The sequence below is a fragment of the Camelina sativa genome, chromosome 5, assembly GCF_030686135.1.
Source record: "Camelina sativa cultivar CO46 ecotype springtype chromosome 5, ASM3068613v1".
Taxonomy (NCBI): domain Eukaryota; kingdom Viridiplantae; phylum Streptophyta; class Magnoliopsida; order Brassicales; family Brassicaceae; genus Camelina; species Camelina sativa.
This window is the reverse complement of record NC_141884.1, coordinates 19,229,573-19,248,460: the sequence shown is the minus strand read 5'-3', so window position 1 is coordinate 19,248,460 and position 18,888 is coordinate 19,229,573. Positions and strand designations below refer to the sequence as shown.

Sequence of the window (18,888 nt, the reverse complement as noted above, 5' to 3'; positions counted from 1 at the left end):
GGCACTTTCTTCCGTGTGAGAGATCACATTTGCTGCTAATTATGTCGGATCTTCCCAAAGATTTGGTAGAAGAGATACTCTGTCGCGTTCCAGCCACGTATCTGAGCCAATTACGATATGCATGCAAACGATGGAACAGATTATTCACCAAGAAGAGATTCACAAGAAAGCATTTGGACAAAGCCGCAAAACAGTTTCTGGTTCTCATGTCGGAGCAGTGCTATAGGGTTTATTTGATGAGCATCAATTTTAACGGTGTTCCATCTGTAGAGATCAAAGGTAAACACGGCCTAACTGGCCCTCAAGGTGACTTCGAGATTTTTAAAGTCTCTCACTGCGACGGTTTATTGTTATGCAACAACGGAGAATACAACAGAATCGTGGTTTGGAACCCGTGTACTGGTCAAACCAGGTGGATCCAACCAACAAAGATAGGTTCTTATGCTCTTGGATCCTACCAAGACAACGAATATGGCAATACTAGCTACAAGATCTTGTCTTGTTGTGATGGTGACAAGAACGCATTTGAAATCTATGAGTTCAACACTAATTTATGGAGGACTCTTGATGTTAATTTGGACTGCGAATTGGAATATGATGACTGTGGCATGTCTTTGAAGGGAAAGACTTACTGGTTTGCTTCAGATGAAAATGAGGAACAGCTCGGCATGTTTTTAGTAAGTTTTGACTATACAACAGAACTATTTGCACGTTTGGTTCTTCCATGTCAGAGTCTTTACAATAAGGCCTTCTCTCTAAGCGTTGTTAGAGAAGAGAAACTTTCTGTGTTATTAAAGCATAGAGATACATCAAGAACAGAGATATGGATGACAAATAAGATCGATGAGACCAAAGTTGTGTCGTGGAGCAAGTTTTTAACAGTGGATTTGAAACCTGAACTTCGTATTTTCGGCCATATAAGTTTTTTGGTGGATGAGGAGAAGAAATTTATTGTGTTGTGTCATTTGGTAGTGAGAAGTGGAGTTCGCATTAAACAGGTGGTATACATTGTGGGAGAGGACAATAATGTAAAACAGGTGCATTCTGGATTCGCATCATCTCTGCCAAATTTGTTTGATTATATTCCAAGTTTGACTCAGTTCTAGCTGTGTAAGTAAGTAGACTGGTGGTGAATCCCTTGGTGACTCAAATCCAGCTACATGTAAAGCTTTTTTTTTTTTGCTTAGTTCTTTTTTCATAGCTATCTTGGTCATGTCCCTTGAATATTTAGTAAACTAGTATTTTAATAACAAGTGGTTTTCTCACTAGTCCACTCCCTGTATTCTCACTAGTACCAATCAGGTGGAAAGAAGCAGCCAGAGGTCCAAGAGTAAAAGATTGATGGACTAGTGAGTCAATAAAACAGGGAGTGGCATTACTCATTCCTCTCTTTGGGTTTGTGGTTATCCTAATTTTTAAAACAGTTTCTTTACGGATTGTTACATTTAGTTTCGGAATCTTTTATCTCCATAGACTTTTCAGATCACGTTTGATCATTATCAGCCAAGTTAATATAAACCAATCGGACCCAAACCAGATTAAAATTATTAATCCGAGCATAACTCGAATGTGTTTGAATGGATTCACATTTCCAATATTAACAGAATCTGAAAACCAAATCCGAACCCAAAATCGTACTTACATTCAATGTTACAGTTGATGCTATTGTTCAAAAGAAAGTTGGAAGTTGCATTTGAAATACTAAAATCTTTATATGTATGATCTCATTAGCTTTTAGACCTTTAGTAACGGGCAAGTGTTAGTATATACTGAGGGAGGTTAATAAGAAAGAGACTGTTAAACCATAGACGATGTAACCGAGGCAATAGTTCGAATTGAAATATAAAATGCCAATCACAAGTGAGACTGACGTTTGGAGTCAACAATCTCTTGAGAATCTCAGCATTGGAATACAAACTAAACAACAACATATAGGTTTCAAAAGGGTACAACAAAACCGGAACTCGTTTGCTACCAGCTTACTCGAATAGACTGAAACCCATGTCCTGCAAAAATTAACACACAAGAAAATACACAAGTAAGCACCATCTCATTTCAAGAGACCTTTAAGGTTAGCTCGCTCAGACGAAAGAAATATAAAGAAAACTTACATCATCGGATTCTTCCTTCTCTTCCTTCTTCTCTTCTTTCTTGGACTCAGCAGCAGGGGCACCACCGCCTCCTCCTCCAGCGGATGGAGCAGAAGCCATAGCAACACCACCACCACCAGACGGCACTGAAGCAAGCTTCTCCCTTCCAGCAGCAATAAGCTCAGTCAAGTCTTTTCCTTTCACTTCCTTCAACAAAAGCTCAATCTGAGAGTCCTCTGTCTCAGCACCAACTGCAAAAAATCAAACAACACAACAAAACCACATTCAATCAATTCTTCAACCCCAATTACATTCATCCCTAACTAAATCCTTCTATGATCCTTTGAAAACATACATGAACTAACTAAACCTCACAACACAGTCCAAAACCAATACAACAAATGCCTCTTATTCAATTACCTTTTCACTTACACTACTTCCACATTTGTAGCAAACATATGCAAATGGTAATTAAACCAACAACTCTCACTAACTAGAGTAGCCATGTATAATAAACTCGATTTTTCTCCTCCATTTTTAAAAAAAAAAAAAAATCGAATGCTCAAAATTAGAAGTTACTACCAAAGAAACGAACCTGATCCGAGAATATCCTTGATATCGGTACTGGTTGGGGAAGCTTTCCCACTCAAAACGGCGAGCAAAAACGCGGCGACAACCTTCATTTTCTGATGAGTACAAAAAAACATCAAACCAGATTAATAATCAACAAGACTACTGACTACGTAGGAGGAGAAATGGATAAGAGGCGAACGCGTTTACTTACTGAGGAAATGTTGATGGATCTCGCAGGAGGCGGAGTGTGAGTTTAGGGTTTTATTTTTGTAGACGGCGATGATGAAGAAGTACGGAAAAAATGGAAACTATATCATTTATATACACTTAGGGTTTCTTTTTTTTATTAGAGTCTCCGGTTTAAAAAAATCATCATATAACCGGGATTAAATTCATTTTGGCCTATTTTATTTTAAGCCCAATTTTGTATGGGCTCTAGATTTCGATTTACAGGTATTATTTTTTCTATGCCGAGAAGCGAGAAGAGAAGTACCAAAACTTTTTTTTTCTCTTGTATACAGTGCATCGTATTGTTATTTTATTAATATAAATTATGTAGAGAAATTTTAGAAAAATTAATAAAATAAAACAAAGAAAAAAACCTAAAGCATTTTATATATTTGGGACACAGAGAGTATATAATAATATTATTATTACAAAATAATGGTATAAGTAAATTAATGGTAAATATTAATTTAATGAGATATATAAATTGTTTAAGTATTTTAATATTTTTTACAAGATAATTAATTATATATATATATATATAATTATTGTTATTGTTTTTAAAAATATCTCATAGGTTAATGTTTTACAAATATTTCATTTGAAGTTATAGAGGAATGAAGTATTACAGCTTCAGAATGCTTTTTTTTTTGAACTAATTAAAAGAGAGAGGAATGCAACACGAAGACTTCCCGGAAGTTCACCCATCCTAGTACTACTCTCGCCCAAGCACACTTAACTGCAGAGTTCTAATGGGATCCGATGACTATGCCGCTAATGTTTCCTTAAATTTGTTGAGCTCACTGGCTTATTAAGGCGGACTATGCCACTAATGTAAAAAAGTTGTTACATAAATAATGACGTTAACTTAACCACATGGTGGTGTGCTAGTGGTTCCAGACTCGAACCTAAGTCAAAGTCATTCTTCTCATACTACATAACCAATTTAGCTAAGAAATCTTTTGTGAAATAATCCAAACATATAGGATATATTCGGTGGCCTAAAGCACATGCTTTGGCTGCTTCAGGGGTGAGCCGGCCCTGTGTGGCCACATGGATATGGGCCTTGCTTACGGTCCATTTGAATACCCGGCGAGAGGATCTATCCGTGGGCTGCACACTCCCCATTGATTATTTTCGGACCCCTCTTTAGACCTGGGGATTTATCCTGAATTCTAAAAAAAAAAAAATGACGTTAACTTGCTATATGGTAGAATGGTACAGGGCGTCGGGTCATTTTGGTAAGAAATGGTGGTTGAATATTATCGTTGCTAATATTCATATAGCCCACATTCACTACTCTTGTAAAAAAAAAAAAAACGAATATCCTCCTAAAATCCTCTTTACCTAATTTTCTCAAAGGGATATATATACATTTCCATTTAAAAAAAAAATATATATTCTTACATGAAAATAAAAAGGAAAGGGTCGTGTGGGGGTGTTAAGACTTAAGAGTGATCAAGAAGCAAAAAAAAACCCTAAAGAGCAATCAAAGCCGCCGGCACTTTCTTCCGTGAGAGATCACATTTGCAGCTAATTATGTCGGATCTTCCCAAAGATTTGGTAGAAGAGATACTCTGTCGAGTTCCAGCCTCATACCTGAGCGAATTACGATATACATGCAAAAGATGGAACAGATTATTCAACAAGAAGAGATTCACAAGAAAGCATTTGGACAAAGCCGCAAAACAGTTTCTGGTTCTCATGTCGAAGCAGGATAGGGTTTGTTTGATAAGCGTCAATTTTTGTGGAGTTCCATCTGTAGAGATCAAAGGTGAACAACGGAGAATGATAGGTTTAGATGAGTTCGAGATTTTTAAAGTCTCTCACTGCGACAGTTTATTGTTATGCAACAACAAAAAAAAGAATAGAATCGTGGTTTGGAACCCGTGTACTGGTCAAACCAGGTGGATCCAACCAACAAAGATAGGTTCTTATGCTCTTGGATCCTACCAAGACCAGAAATATGGCGATACTAGCTACAAGATCTTGTCTTGTTGTGTATATGGCGACAATAACGAGTTCGAAATTTTACCAAAAAAAAAGAACGAGTTCGAAATCTATGAGTTCAACACTAATTCATGGAGGACTCTTGATGTTACTTTGGATTGTGAATTGGACAAATGTGTTCCTGGCATGTCTTTGAAGGGAAAGACTTACTGGTTTGCTTCAGATGAAAAGGAGGAACAGCTCGGCATGTTTTTAGTATGTTTTGATTATACAACAGAAATATTCGACCGTTTGCTTTTTCCATGTAAGTGTCTTTATGATGAAGCCTTATCTCTATCCGTTGTTAGAGAAGAGAAACTTTCTGTGTTATTACAGCGTGGAGGAGATACATTAAGAAGAGAGATATGGGTAACAAATAAGATTGATGAGGCCAAAGTTGTGTCGTGGAGCAAGTTCTTAACAGTGGATATGAAACCTGAATGTAGTTTCGGCCTCACAAGTTTCTTGGTGGATGAGGAGAAGAAATCTATTGTTTTGTGTCATTTGACATTGCGGCGAAATGGAGTCCCCAGCGAACAGGGGGTATACATTGTTGGAGAGGACAATAACGTAAAACAGGTGCATTCTGGATTCGTATCATCTTTGCCAAATTTGTTTGATTATGTTCCAAGTTTGACTCAAATCTAGCTGTGTAAGTAAATTAGTCTGGTGGTGAAACCCTTTGTGCCCTCGGAAAGAAAATGTTCTCGGAGGTGACCGCTCGAGCCAAGACGGATAGCTTTCGATCCACAACTTTTCAAGTTTACGTTTTTATTATTTTTATTTTTAATATTGCTGAGAATAAACCCCCAATGCAGATCTCTTATCTTGGTCATGTGCTTTGAATAATTAGTAAACTAGCTGGTATTTCAATAAAGCTATGTTTACATGCGTAAAACTACATCACAAGTTGCACATCACAAATCACCCTTTAAGTTCTACAGCTATAGAGATTCTAAAGTGGATTCGTAGTTTTCACTAATGCATATTAAAGATTACTGAAGGCCAGAAAAGTTGTAGACTAAGAGACATAGATATCTTATATGTAACTTTGTGGTTTATGCAAGAATTGTAATTACGCTGAGAAGAAAAATAAAGCCAGAGAAGTCTTAATGATTCTCTCTACACATAAAATTGTAATTACATGAGTTTACTGTATACAGTGCAAATTACATACTACCATGCACATCATGTACGTCTGTATTCGTCTCCACAGTCGCCAATCACTTGGAGAAGATCGTTACCTTTCTTGGTAACCTCTTGTATGCTATCAACATCTTCTTCATCCAATACCAATGAGAATATAGCATTTGCGTCTTGTATGTGCTCCGCTAACCCGAGTCTCACCCCAATCATTGATCCAGCGACTCCTTGCTGAGATGAGATTCCCATTTTTCAGAAAAATTAACGAACCAGATTGGTACTATGAGTCAGAACTAATACCTGATCTAGTACATATCTCACAGCCACTGTCGGAATCGAAACTCCATGTTTTGAGGCTATGTTCTTCATCGTTCGAAGTAAGTTTTGGAATAGATTCCACCCTCCCCATGCATCAACCATCTGTAATTTCACCCTCAAAAATCTTAAACCAGTAATACCATGATGAACACTTAATAATACATTTCAGAACTGCCATTGACAGGGTTAATCTGTGGATGATTAGAACCCTTACCTTTTTGTACTTTTGGAGAGAAGGAGTATCCAAGCGAGGGCCAGCAAAAGGGATTGTTAGATTGGTACCAAGAAACTTCTCTGACAGAAGACCACCCATTACTGTCCCATATCTGTACCCAAGGCCCAACAATGTATGGTTAACTCAGGTGTAAAGAGAAAGAAGTCGACCAAGAATTCCATAGAGTATTGTTACGTTATAAGTTTGACGCCTGTAAGCTCGCAAAGCTGAGCCATTCTCTGTTGAGGACGCATGTCTACAATGGAGTGTTGCACCTTGAAAGAATTCGCACAGAGAGTCAGAGATATACAAAACAAAAGAGTCTGAATAAAAGACACATCGGGCTGGCCTTCACCTGATTGCTAACGACAGGGATTCCATTCTCTAAGATTATCTGAAGTCTCTCAGTATCAAAATTGGTCAAAGCAATTGTCTTGATTTTACCTGCAAGCAAATCGACGATGCTGCAGTTTAAACAAGCCGGTAGATTAATAAAACGAAAAATCACAAGAAAGGAGCTTTACCTTGCTCTTTTAAGTCAGTGAGGTGCTTCAGTGCATCAAGATAACCATCATTCGCATAATCCCACCTATCCCACAATTACAGATTAGCAAATAATGATGCACGGATTGTAAAAAGTCACTACAGAACACATCAAGTACTAGCATGTGAAGTTAAAGTAAGAAACACACACCAGTGAAACTGAAGCATGTCAAGAGAAGCCACAGCCATTTTCTTCCGCGATTTATCGATGTTCTCACGAACATAACTACTAGTCATTTTCACTGGAGGAGGTACCCATTTTGTCAAACTGCATCCATATGAAAAAATACCCTAATCAAATCACTTAGCCAGTTCTCTTTTACAAAGTCTGATCAACTTGCTTGGAATTGAGTTTTGAACTTTGTAACTTACCCTTTAATCTTTTCCAAGTACTCTGGTGGACGTTCTCGACGAACTCTATTGATAAAAACGCCGTAAAGATCTTCAGAAGGACCATCTAAAACATAAGAGAAACCAATTAAGCACAAACTCCATTTCACTAATCTCCCACACTAAACCTTCTGTGAGTAAAACACAGCACCACACATTAGCTAATCATCAAAATTCAGTAATCTTATTATTTCCAGTTTTGTTAATTTCTAAGCTAATTTTAGTAAACTGTACTCTTAAGTCAAAGCTACTTACAAATGTCGGCCATGTCGAAGGTGGAGAGACCAGCATCGGCGTATCGAAGCATCGCATCAACGGCGTCGTTTCGATCGATCTTACCCCATCCTCCACTCGTCTGCCACATTCCGTTGACAACTCTGCATATCTCCAGTGAATCGTTCCCGCTCTTCAGCTTCACCCACCGTTCATCTTCCGTCGTTTCCAAAGAGCAGTTCACGGAGCTAAAGCTAATCCGACGGCTATAAACATCCCGGTTAAGCCAATTCGATGAAACTTTCGGAGCTAGGTTCGTGGCGATGACGGAATTTAAGGTCGTCGGCATAGCCTTGTGTGTGTGTCTCTCTCTCTCTATCTGCGGAGGAAGAAGAAAAATGAGATTTATGGGCCTTAGCATTACACAGATGTGGCTTCTGGGGCTTTCAGGCCCAAATCTATTTGGCACATTTTTATGCATTTGGTTTTCTGTACGTTTGACTTTTCATTTTTCTTTTTACTATTATTTGTGTTCAATTCCAATTTTATAGTGGCAGCAATATGACATTTGAAAGCATAATTATCGTTGGTTTTCTTTCCTTTTTAAAATTGGGTTAGGTTGTTTGTTTAGTTTGCAGAGTTGCTATTGTCTCGTAAGCTACCTGTATCAGTTCATTACTTCCTAAACCACCTGCATTAATTTTAACATCTTGGTTTTAAAATTTGGCATGGAAATGTGGGTTGTGATAATAGAACCTCATGCCTACCTATATTAATAGAATAAAATTTCGAACACACACTTTTATTGAACCAGCGCCTAGTTAAAATACGTAAATCATAAAACGAACGACAGAAACCTTTGTGGCAAAAAGTTAAAATCCCAACACTTACAATTTCAAGAACCACTACATAAATCTTTTAATCTATCATCAACCAACGAAGATCTTTTTTCCTCATTTGAAATGTCAAAGTTTGAACCAAACTCATGAGAAATATGAAAAAGAGTTTTAAGTCTCATCCATTGCATCCTTTGATTGCGTTGAAACCGAATCCTCAAGTGCTTCAAGGAATGAGACAACTGTGAACTTGACTGCAAGAGAGTTGAAAAAAAAACTGCTTTAGAAAAGTGAAACAACAATACTGATGATGATGCCTTCGGAAAGTCTATTATAAGAATCTGACTCACATTTACTTGGGTCTATACCAAACTGAGTCAAATCTATTTGTCCTGTGCGAAGTACCTAAAATAGATATTAAGGGTTGAATTAGAATATAAAGCCATGAATGGAAACAACATTGTCACAGATGGGCTTACATAGGTAAATGCATCTATTTGTTGACGAAAAGGAGGGCTCTGCAACAACTCCAGAATATCTTCTGCCCTACAGTGTCCCTGTCATTGGCTTTTGTGTTAGTCTATAGTACATAACCATGTAAGTAGCCTACGCGGCTTTAGTGTAGCTGTGTTGTCAGCTCCACAAACAGTAGTTGAGCCTGTTAGCTAGAGAGCTAACAAGTTAAAAGTTAAAAGTAAGTTAGATTCATTCTGAATCTGTCTAGGGTCTCGGTTTGGTTATTGGTCAAGAATAAGTGACTTTTCTTGTTGATCAAGTCCAACCTATGGATTGAATATAGGAATTTACTGGTTGAGTTCCCAGTGTCAAACAATATACAATTCATAGACGTAAATAAATTTTAGGTATAACCCCCTGCAACAACCCTTTGTAATCCTACCCCTAAACCATTTCATAACTCAATGACCTTCTGTGCTATTTACCCTAAATACACAACTTGACTTGGTCTTTCCTCTAACATTTTCAAAAGACGGAACTAACAAGAAGAATATTGCATGTAGGATTCATCTTCATAGAATACAGAAAACAGTGAAGCTCAAGATAAACCTCAGGTAAATGTGAAGACAGTCGTTCTTGTACCGGCAACATCTCAAGCAATGGCATAATCAACTCCGGCTTCAAGATGTCGCCTAATGCTAAACCTATGAATGATTTAATATGAGTGGACAATGAGGTCAAGAATGGACAATGGCAGAAAGAAAGAAAGAAAGAAGAATAACAGCTGCGGACAGATTACTAATCACATATAGAAAAGCTGGGCACTCCCATTTCCAATCCATACAGACTTCAGCACAAATAGATGTTGTACTCGCTCGACATCATAATACTTAAAAAATATATCTATATTGAAAGTATTTACCTTCTTCATCTCCAGCAATACCTACACAATACCGACCATACCTGAATGAGTATAAGAGGGAAACCAGAAAAGCCTACTGACAGGAGAACCTAAGGATAGAGAACTGTACCTACAGGGCCAGCAGAGAGGTTGTTCAGAATTCTTTGCAGGTCTGCCAGCTTAACTGGTCCAGCCGAAGATGTCACGTCACTCACCTCTGTAGACAAATTTGGTACAACCAAGTTTCCAGCTCTATTCAAGATGAATAAATTCATATAAGCCATAGCATTCATATAAGACAATACCATTTGCAGCAATTAATTGCGTCTTTTCACATGGTATTCAAACTCAAATTCAAGCATATCTGTTGAAAATCTTCACACGATTATGAAAAAGAACTTGTAGGTCATTCTTTATATGACTATGTTCCAGAATCTCATCAACATAGAGAAGCTGATAGATTTTAGCATGCACCTATTTACCACTGGGTAGCCATGTCTAGAGAAACTTTAATGTGCACAGTAGGATGTAAGTCACCAAAGCATTTCACAGAAGGAACATAAAGAAAAATAGCACATAGCAATATCTGTTTTCATGACACTGACAACACAGCAATCAAACCCACTTCTGAAGATAAAATGGTAAGCCAGTTATATACTTTGAAAAGCTAAAAGACACATTACTATCTTGATATAATTGGTACCTAGATGAGGTATTATCTTCTGCCATGTCTTCCAGAAGTTCATCCGTGACAGCAGCTGCAAGTTCGTCTTCATCTTGAAACTCTGGTTCAAAAGAAAATTTATTAGATTGATTCCTCCTATGCAAAATGACTAAGCATTGTCCCTATCAAGGGCATGTGTAATACAAAAAAAAAAGTGATGAGAAAATAACATTTACACGCTCATATGTGAATTAATGCAGAATCTTAATTACAGTATAAGTAAAGATAGCTACAATTTTTGGCGTCCATCTGGGATAGGAAAAGTTTTGTAGTGCTAAAAAATAATACACATTTAAGCTCCTCACTTCAAACTTTTCTTATTACACAATCCAACAATGACAAGCAAGGATTGAACTTATTATTGCAAAGCTGATATTTCGTATTTACTAAAAACTTCACATGAATTGATGAAAGTGAATTGTGGTTGATGCTCGTTGGAAAGGAAGCTCCTTAGTATAGTGCCATGACATTTTTATAGAATCCGTGTTGACACATAAAATGCCAGAATAATATGCATGATAGTATGAACGAATATGTATTTAAGGATAAGAAAGTTAGTTCGCTAATCATGCAAGTTGAAAGGTTAAATGGCAAGAAAGACACTGGTACAAGGATACAAGCATATCATAGACGGTTTGTAACAAGGGTAAGAATGTTACATGCCTATTGGTTGATTGAGGTATTGATTGACCGAAGAGCACAGCTCTGCATCACCTTCAGCTCTTGGCTCCTGCAAAATAAGTTAGAAAAAGAGTTCTGAGAAACAAATAAGATCAAAGATGAAAGTGATTAGGTGAACAAAGATACACACACATCTTTAAAAAAGACAAACAAGTGACCTGCATCCAAAAGAATAACTTGCGGTCATCACTGTTGAACTTCAGAATATACACCCTGTCTGATGATTGATTAACCTAAACAGAAACAAGTACGCTGTGGTCACAGTCTGATATTAATAATGCACAAGCTAGCAGCCTCAACTCAACAGGCATACCTTTTCAAATAGAGCTTCATCTGGGAAAACAATTTGATCCTATAAATGGTATTGTCAAGGGAAAAACTTCGTAATTGGGACATCTGGTAGCAACAATTAATAAATAAATCCCTGGATTTTTTTATATTCATGCATGTCAAAGCGAAAAGAAACAACCTTCCAGATGGATTGAGCTAAGAAATTTGATTGTCCCCAAGATACAAATTAACTGACTCGGCAAAGACTTAATAATACTTGGAGAACCTTTAATCCGATTCTATATCTCAAAAGAAAAGTGCAGAGGATACGTCTTCTACTGTATTAAGGTTTCGATCAAGCCACATGAAATGAACCAGTCCCTCATCACCCTAAAAGAGAAAACAAAACCCGGGTTAAATTTTTACAGAGAACGAGTAATGTAACAACAAAAACTAGATTCATATATGCTTTCATTTCAATAATAGCACCATCAGAAAAGCTGATACAGCCCAAACGTTCAATGGAACAACAATTCATATGTGATAACTACATTGTGGAAAATAAAATAAAAAAAAGTGTCAGACATTACTCTAACAATGCGGACAAGTCCTTTTCGTGAATCAGGAACAACTCTAGTTCCCTGCAAAGACATTTTCCCAGCACGAAACTCAAGCATGATCTCCTGCCAAAATTAGTCTCAATGTAAGTTGAAGAACCTTAGTATAAGAACGGAGTTAAGTGTATACAAATCAATAATATGAAAACTGATCACTCTTAAGACATTTCGTCTCTATCTCTCTTGAACTAAAGTGGAAAATCAATGTGGTAATATATGATATGATGATGAACTTTTGTTTGTTGTTAATGTTGAATATATCGTTAGTAAGTGTTGATGGTTTGGCAACCAAATACAACACTTTGTAGCAGAGAAGGACCTGAAGAAGTCAGTCATTCACTAAATCAGATTGACTTCAAAGACAACACTAGTACTACATAAAAGTAAGTGAGTTATGAAAGAAGTCAATCACTAAGGAGAAGAAAATTTTCAAGTTACCTGCTGCATCATGGGAAGAAACGCTTCATCAATTGAAGTCATAATCACCAACTCTTTCTTTCTAGTCGAACGCCAAAAGCAACAAAAGTAAATAAGAACCAAAGTCAAAAATATTTAGTAAATCGAAGAAATCACAATGAACAAAAACCACCCATATGTATGCTAAATATAGCGAAGCAATTAGACTCAAAACCCAGAATCTGAGAGAAAAAGAAAACCAAATCTTGGCCAGTAATCGAGAGTTATTTACAAAAACTATAATCTGGAACTAGGTTAAAGAAGGAGGAGGAGGAGGATAAATCGAAATCTAAGCGAAATCAAAACCCTAGGGTACCAAATCTAATCTCTCGTCAAGGTTGAATGAAGATTACCGTAGCAGCAGCAGAAGAAGAAGGGATTTGGGGGAGAAGAATGAAAGAAGAAGAACGATCCTCTTCGTGTTTTTCTCTCGTGTCAGTCGTGTCTTTTCTGTTTTCTTGATTTCTTCATAGAAGAAAGGAGAAGAAATTCTTTTCATTTTTCACTTAATGGACGTCTTATAGGCCCAGCAAGTATCAATCTAGCCCAAGTATCTCTCTAGATTAATAATGAGAGTGGATGGATTTGTTCCAGCTTTTATTCGGTTATTTTTGTCTTCTTTCTTTTGTATGAAGGACACAAAGTTGTACGTAGACATATAATTGTGACCTCTCGGTGCGATTGGTAAAATCATGTGACCAGCTTCAATACATAAACACAGGCAAAAGATATCTTAAGGTTTTATTGTTACTCGGTCATATCACATGTATCGTGATCGGCATAACTTAGTTATATACAAGTAGTAGATTAGATATATTGAATCAAATTCACTACAAGAAATAGGATGGAAGACGTCGGTTTATTAACGTCACTCGTTAAACCGACTTTAACTTTTTTAATAAGACGGGATTTGGCGTCATTTGATAAACCGACTTTAAATTTATTATTTTTAATGAATGTAAAAAGAGGAATGTTATAAATTTCTAACTCTCCTCCGCCGTAGTATATTCATTATAATCCCCCGTCTCCAGCAATGTACTCGGAGGCCCAAGCCGTTCTTTCGTCATCTTGTTCCCTTCATCCTCCACTGGTCTTCTCAACATCGTTTATGGCTCTTGTCTATGCTCTCTCGCATTTTTCCCTCTTTCAGCGATTCTTCTTCGTCTCCGGTGAGTGTTATATAATTTGGTGTTAGATTTAGGGATTTGATTTGGTTCGTCGATGAAATTAGAATCAATTCGGCGACGATTCCGTAAAAGATTCTGGAATCGTGCTCTTTGTGTGTTTCGTGCTTGGGAATAGCTCCACATTCTGAAATCGTGTTCTTGTTTATGGTGCTAGTAGTCGCATTTGAGTTTGATTTCTGGATCTTACGAAGTGTTCTTCGTGACGTTATTGTGTTATGTATTCTGATTTTTTGGTTTAATTACTTAGGAGTAAATTGAGGAACCTAAGCTAGAAGATGTGATGCGTAGTGCACTACTAGTGCTGCAACTAAAGATGGTACAATGATTTTGATAACTTTGAATGAAGCTTGGGCAGCTTCAGGATCTGTAATCGATCTCGTCTTTGAGAGTTTTAGAATTGGTAAATGATCAAGAAAGCTTTTGATGTGTTGTGTAGAGCTGCAACTAACGCTGGTGATAATTTCTTTGGATGCTAAAGAGTATTCACGTTGAAATGCATAAGCATTGTTTCAGACTTGAAACAAAAGGTGTTGATTTCTCTGGTGGCGAGGCTAATTTCATGACTCGTTCTTATTTGAAAATGATATGCAGAAGAATCATTTTTCTTCGGATTGTTCTTGAAAAGGTTAAAGCTTTGTTTTCACGGTATGTTTCTTACACTCTTGGTAACTTAAAGCCACAACTTATTGGTTTGTATATTGAGTGATTCATTGTCTTCCCTTTATGGTCTCCAGGATGCTGATGTGATCTGGTTCAGGAACTTATTTGTTTTTCAAAGCTTTCTGTATTTAATGTTCTCTTATGATTTTTTTTTTGATGAACTGCATTTGATTGAGAACTCTTGTGAGATCATTCACATACTTACGAAGCCTCAGTCTGCTTGGCAGGGAATATTGTGTTCTTTTTGTTTGATGAACTCACAGGACACATATGTCATGCACTTTGGGAGGCTAAGCGTGGCGTTTTCCAAGGTACATATAGTATGGTATTAGCATGAAGAACTGAGCTAGAAATTGGTTGATATAGGTGTTGGAGATGGGATGATCTTATATTTTCTATGGTCGTTGTTGAATTGTTCAACATTGTAGCATGGTGATTTTCGTTGGTCTCTGCATCTGCGTGAAACTTCTATGAAGCCAACCTTCTCCGTAAAAAGGTACAACAAGTGTTCTGTAATCTTTAGGCATATGTTTATTTCATGAGATATATATTAGTATTGTCCTTTTATCTATATGTTTTCATTTAAAGCAATAAATAGTATGATAGAGCAAGTTATCATTACTTCTTAAAGTGCTCATGAAATCAGAATTGCATTTTGGATTTGGTTTGATTCTTAAGCTGCTCATGATTTATAAGACTGTTTTTATGATTGATTTCAGATCTTACAAGAGCTCTGGTTTGAATTTGGAAGAGCTGCACACCGTGTTGCTGTTTTTAAGCTTCAGAATTCAGACAAATAGCAAGGCTCCAGTTTTAATTATGTTATGTATTTTGTATTTCCATGATTTTTTTTTTTTTTTACAGCCATGATATTGATGTTTTAATGTACAAACTACATTTAAATTTTATATGAATCAGTTGCTGTTTCAAAGTTTAATTTAAATTGAATTTTATGTTTATTTGATACAAATATAATAAATAACAGTGTATAATCAATGATTGGATAGTGTCGGATGTTAACTGACGTTACTATTTCAACAACTGACGCTAAATTTTCGTCGCTAAACATAACGACGATTTTAAATCCGACGTAAAAAAATTTTACGTCAATGAAAGTTACGTCGCTTTCGTAACCGACGTGTATATATTTAAGTCGGTTTATTACCGACGTGAGATATTGAAAAAAGTGACGTAAGAAGCCGTATATTTTGTAGTGAAAAAGTGGAAATTGTGAGATTGTTTAATTAGTTAGCTAGCTGTCTTTCTCATTTGATTAATTTACAGCATGCTTAAAAAATTTGTATTGAACCAATAAGAATATATATATGAACACCATACAAATGTGCTAGCTAGAGCCTAGGGTCCTTAATACTTGCCATAAGTTAGATATATATGCTGTAAATTAAGCAAGTGTGCTAGATATACTTGCCTAATTAGTTAGATATATATATATATGAACACCATACAAGTGTGTTAGAGCCCAGGGTCCTTAATTAATACTTGCCATAAGATTCAGATCCTCTCCATGGTCTAAAAAGACGTAAGCTTCACCCTTCTTGTAAGCTTCCATTCCTTGGATTTCAACTCTAGCGATAGTGTTCCTTTTAGGATTGTACAAGACAATGAAGAAACCATCGTAATTATAGAGGGGCGAGAACACAATTTCACCCCTGCTAGTCATTCCAGCAATGCGTATCTTAGTCCATGCAAATGAATACAACCAAGGAGAAGGCAAAACGTAGGTATGCCTCGACCATTGATGCTTCTCGGCGTCTTCTAGAACCCACATTTTGATACCGGTATATAAATCTTTACTAGAATAGTTGCGCTGAAGCATAGCTAATTTACCCTTGCAGTTGACCAGAACTGATTCAACAAGTTCACCATCAGTTGATTCAAGCTTTCCTTCCATGTCTTGATCTCTCTCGATATAAGAGAACTTCTCAGATCTAACATCAAAGCAAACTATGTCACGGAACCTTAAAAAGCACTCAGAGAGAACAGCTAAATAGTACAACACACCATTGATGCATATCCCATCATATACATGACCGTAATCACTAGGACCAACACCAGCACCATAATGTGGTATATCACATTTGATCATTCTCCATGACAAACTTTTCCCAGTTCCTAATGTTAGAATATGATGGGAAGAGGGGCCGGTAAGCCATGCACAATACTTTGAGTTGTTTGTCAATTGGATCATACCCTAAACAGCTTTTCTCTACACAAAAACCCTTTTTCACTTTAGGTAAGGTTAAGAACTGTCCTGTGCTAGGGTTACATATCAATTGCACAGGACCATCCGTTGCATCAAGAATCCATTGAGTATTACCGTATACGAAGCCCCGAACAGGACGACAATTGTCCGAGGGACAATTCATTGGGAAGCTCGAATGAAAATTGGCGGTTATAGTAGTAGGACACGACAGGTTTTGAGGCTGTGGCGATGAGAAGAAGAACGTTTTCTGGTCTAATTTACAAGTGATCAAAAGCTTCGGGTGAGACGAAGAAGATATGGTGAAGAAGGATTCAGTGAAATCTGGAGTGCGGAATGTGGAACCCCATAGCTTCGATACGCAGCTAAATCTCGCTATAGACTTTGCCGGCAGTTTCAAGAGTATCTCGATAACGAGATCGAATGGGATGTGTTCCATATCCGAACAACAAAAGCTCCTGTCTTGCGCCGTGTGGTGGAGACTCAAGTCTCTTTTTGCTTAAACCCTAAAGTCTCGTTTCTTTTATTTTCCCTTTGGTAAATCTCAAGGACGAACCAAATCAGTCACTTTAAACTTTATAGAATCAGGAGTGGGCATGTCGGTTTATTTTTGTGTTTAGTGTATTTTGGTTTTAGAAAAATTATAACCCAACTCAACTATGCTACTCACAATTTTATTAGGATTGTGTTCGGTTTGATTTAGTTCAACTTGGTTTAGTTCGATTCAATAAAACTCGGTTTGGTTTTTAGTTACATATTAAACTTCAAAAGTAAAGTAAATCCAAAAAAAACTTTAAAATTTTCAATTCATCAAATTTATAAAAGAATCGATGGATTTAAACTTGGAAAAAGAATAGAGAAGTATGAGAAAAGATATTATAAAGAATAGCATGCCACATATATTGAGGTTTTGAACTGTCATGTGTCAATTTCTTAGAAATCTCTAGACCTTAGAGCATGTTTATGGGTGGGTTGGAGTAAGGGGGGTTCTTAAATTTTTTATGAATTAATTGTGTACTGTTTGAAATATAAGAACCCACGATCTCTTAGATAAAATTTTCTCATTTATTGGTAGGTTTTTATTTTGGGTCTCTTATTTTTGAAAATATTGATTTTAAAAATTTAAAAATTTTAAATAGAATAGAAGTGGTATAAATGTGTAAACATTTAAGATTTTATAAAATTAGAAAATATTCCATTTTTTAATTTTCAAACATACAAAACAATAATAAAAACATAATACAAATTACCAATTCATAAATAGAGAGAATGATTTATAATAAAAATATAATAAAAACATAATACTGATTTGCTCCAAATTTTGCCCAAATATACAGCAATGTTAGCATACAAGTTATTTCAAGGTACAAAGAACTTGAAGAAATTGGTTCATCTTACACTGCAATAGAGTGAAACCTCAAAAAGATCTCTTTTAACATTTCGACCTATCAAAACATTGTTACTTTTAGAGACGAATTGTGATGTAATCCACTATACAACTCAAGTAAATCAGGTTCATGACATAATGAACAATGGTAGCACTATCTTTCACTTATGGCTATGGAAAGAGATTTGAGTGAAAAATCCATGACTGAGCTCAGATCAAGTCAATTTGGCCAGATATGATTGCTCCTTTAACAATCTTGTAGCGTATGAAGTAGAGATCACCGCATTCCATTTCCATAGTCTCGGGGATCTCTCCTCTGCCAAAATAATAGTAAATGAGTTTTGAAGTTGTAATTTCTAAGAGATGCATTCAAATGGTGGATGGTTTTAGCAAGTAGCTTACCCCATCGTGAAGATACTCTAGACCGCGTGCTACGTCTAAAGCAATATATACTCTCAAATCCCAGCTCAGCGGTTCATGTTTTTCGCCTGTATCAAAAAAAGCATTTCAATGTCTCAAATCTTTAGACTCATTAATTGCAGGAGTTTAAACCATCAATTTAATAAAATATGCAACAAACTAGTTGAACATTGGACTGACAATTCACTTAATGCATAGCAGATTGGTCTAGTATCCCAGCATTCCCCTCCTAATGACCAAAGTAACTATAACAAAAGAAGTCTAGTCCCTCATTAATCAAGAACCTTATCAGGAAACTATATATGATCCAGAAAATTTTTATATCATTTAAAGAACCAGGATCTTGTAGTCAGAGGAAGGAAGGAAGGAAGGAG

The 18,888-nt window shown here is 36.5% G+C and overlaps 4 protein-coding genes, 2 long non-coding RNA genes and 2 pseudogenes across 22 annotated transcripts; 3 read left to right on the top strand and 5 right to left on the bottom strand.

Moving 5' to 3' along the window:
• Positions 1 to 38: 38 nt before the first annotated feature.
• On the top strand, positions 39 to 1,106 carry LOC147944030 (putative F-box protein At5g47300 pseudogene; annotated as a pseudogene).
• A 708-nt stretch (positions 1,107 to 1,814) lies between these two features.
• Positions 1,815 to 3,020, bottom strand: LOC147944029 (large ribosomal subunit protein P2z-like). The gene is made up of 4 exons (XM_087450371.1): positions 2,875 to 3,020; positions 2,686 to 2,776; positions 2,112 to 2,341; positions 1,815 to 2,006 (listed from the first exon to the last, which is right to left on the bottom strand). Exons 2-4 carry the CDS (start codon positions 2,771 to 2,773, stop codon positions 1,980 to 1,982), a joined length of 345 nt encoding a protein of 114 aa, XP_087306497.1. The 5' UTR covers positions 2,774 to 2,776; positions 2,875 to 3,020; the 3' UTR covers positions 1,815 to 1,979.
• A 1,407-nt stretch (positions 3,021 to 4,427) lies between these two features.
• On the top strand, positions 4,428 to 5,648 carry LOC147944028 (putative F-box protein At5g47300). Its single transcript, XM_087512810.1, has 2 exons — positions 4,428 to 4,889; positions 4,935 to 5,648. Exons 1-2 carry the CDS (start codon positions 4,428 to 4,430, stop codon positions 5,523 to 5,525), a joined length of 1,053 nt encoding a protein of 350 aa, XP_087368936.1. The 3' UTR covers positions 5,526 to 5,648.
• A 334-nt stretch (positions 5,649 to 5,982) lies between these two features.
• Positions 5,983 to 8,137, bottom strand: LOC147944027 (putative oxidoreductase At1g06690, chloroplastic). The gene is made up of 9 exons (XM_087450370.1): positions 7,741 to 8,137; positions 7,468 to 7,552; positions 7,247 to 7,363; positions 7,077 to 7,141; positions 6,908 to 6,996; positions 6,748 to 6,827; positions 6,553 to 6,664; positions 6,321 to 6,440; positions 5,983 to 6,251 (listed from the first exon to the last, which is right to left on the bottom strand). Exons 1-9 carry the CDS (start codon positions 8,117 to 8,119, stop codon positions 6,066 to 6,068), a joined length of 1,233 nt encoding a protein of 410 aa, XP_087306496.1. The 5' UTR covers positions 8,120 to 8,137; the 3' UTR covers positions 5,983 to 6,065.
• A 347-nt stretch (positions 8,138 to 8,484) lies between these two features.
• Positions 8,485 to 13,205, bottom strand: LOC147944026 (26S proteasome regulatory subunit RPN13). Of its 6 annotated transcripts, none has more exons than XM_087450366.1 (14): positions 12,993 to 13,205; positions 12,622 to 12,682; positions 12,157 to 12,249; positions 11,897 to 11,956; positions 11,610 to 11,648; positions 11,455 to 11,529; positions 11,279 to 11,345; positions 10,595 to 10,676; positions 10,022 to 10,143; positions 9,913 to 9,933; positions 9,600 to 9,694; positions 9,014 to 9,091; positions 8,885 to 8,939; positions 8,485 to 8,788 (listed from the first exon to the last, which is right to left on the bottom strand). In XM_087450366.1, exons 1-14 carry the CDS (start codon positions 13,136 to 13,138, stop codon positions 8,706 to 8,708), a joined length of 1,077 nt encoding a protein of 358 aa, XP_087306492.1. In that variant the 5' UTR covers positions 13,139 to 13,205; the 3' UTR covers positions 8,485 to 8,705. The 6 variants fall into 6 exon arrangements, 4 of the variants coding, with proteins under 4 accessions (XP_087306492.1, XP_087306493.1, XP_087306494.1 ...); XM_087450367.1 differs by having other exon boundaries at positions 12,622 to 12,678; positions 12,993 to 13,131; XM_087450368.1 differs by having other exon boundaries at positions 12,157 to 12,502; positions 12,993 to 13,108.
• A 263-nt stretch (positions 13,206 to 13,468) lies between these two features.
• On the top strand, positions 13,469 to 15,423 carry LOC147944025 (uncharacterized). Of its 9 annotated transcripts, none has more exons than XR_015557193.1 (6): positions 13,469 to 13,808; positions 14,074 to 14,142; positions 14,263 to 14,471; positions 14,561 to 14,797; positions 14,915 to 14,982; positions 15,206 to 15,423. It is a non-coding gene; the product is annotated as an uncharacterized LOC147944025 (long non-coding RNA). The 9 variants fall into 9 exon arrangements; XR_015557196.1 differs by having other exon boundaries at positions 13,644 to 13,808; positions 14,714 to 14,797; XR_015557195.1 differs by having other exon boundaries at positions 13,644 to 13,808; positions 14,702 to 14,797.
• A 552-nt stretch (positions 15,424 to 15,975) lies between these two features.
• LOC147944024 (F-box protein At3g61340 pseudogene) lies at positions 15,976 to 17,146 on the bottom strand (annotated as a pseudogene).
• Positions 17,147 to 17,995: 849 nt separating this feature from the next.
• On the bottom strand, positions 17,996 to 18,888 carry LOC147944023 (uncharacterized). 4 transcript variants are annotated; one of them, XR_015557188.1, is made up of 4 exons: positions 18,851 to 18,888; positions 18,695 to 18,759; positions 18,497 to 18,582; positions 17,996 to 18,410 (listed from the first exon to the last, which is right to left on the bottom strand). It is a non-coding gene; the product is annotated as an uncharacterized LOC147944023 (long non-coding RNA). The 4 variants fall into 4 exon arrangements; XR_015557187.1 differs by having other exon boundaries at positions 18,497 to 18,759; positions 18,851 to 18,885; XR_015557186.1 differs by having other exon boundaries at positions 18,695 to 18,880.

Bases quoted from the DNA above. Each gene is read 5' to 3' on its own strand.
- LOC147944029 (XM_087450371.1), bottom strand. From the start codon at position 2,773: ATGAAGGTTGTCGCCGCGTTTTTGCTCGCCGTTTTGAGTGGGAAAGCT. The intron at 2,342-2,685 runs GTTCGTTTCTTT...GATTTTTTGCAG, and splicing joins CAAGGATATTCTCGGATCAG to TTGGTGCTGAGACAGAGGAC. The intron at 2,007-2,111 runs GTAAGTTTTCTT...TAATTTTTGCAG, and splicing joins AGAAGGAAGAATCCGATGAT to GACATGGGTTTCAGTCTATT.
- LOC147944027 (XM_087450370.1), bottom strand. From the start codon at position 8,119: ATGCTAAGGCCCATAAATCTCATTTTTCTTCTTCCTCCGCAGATAGAG. The intron at 6,997-7,076 runs GTAAAGCTCCTT...ATTTGCTTGCAG, and splicing joins CACTGACTTAAAAGAGCAAG to GTAAAATCAAGACAATTGCT. The intron at 6,828-6,907 runs GTGAAGGCCAGC...AATTCTTTCAAG, and splicing joins TCCCTGTCGTTAGCAATCAG to GTGCAACACTCCATTGTAGA.
- LOC147944028 (XM_087512810.1), top strand. From the start codon at position 4,428: ATGTCGGATCTTCCCAAAGATTTGGTAGAAGAGATACTCTGTCGAGTT. The intron at 4,890-4,934 runs GTATATGGCGAC...CCAAAAAAAAAG, and splicing joins ACAAGATCTTGTCTTGTTGT to AACGAGTTCGAAATCTATGA.
- LOC147944026 (XM_087450366.1), bottom strand. From the start codon at position 13,138: ATGAAAAGAATTTCTTCTCCTTTCTTCTATGAAGAAATCAAGAAAACA. The intron at 12,250-12,621 runs GTAACTTGAAAA...TAATTTTGGCAG, and splicing joins TTCTTCCCATGATGCAGCAG to GAGATCATGCTTGAGTTTCG. The intron at 11,957-12,156 runs GTAATGTCTGAC...TTTCTCTTTTAG, and splicing joins GACTTGTCCGCATTGTTAGA to GGTGATGAGGGACTGGTTCA.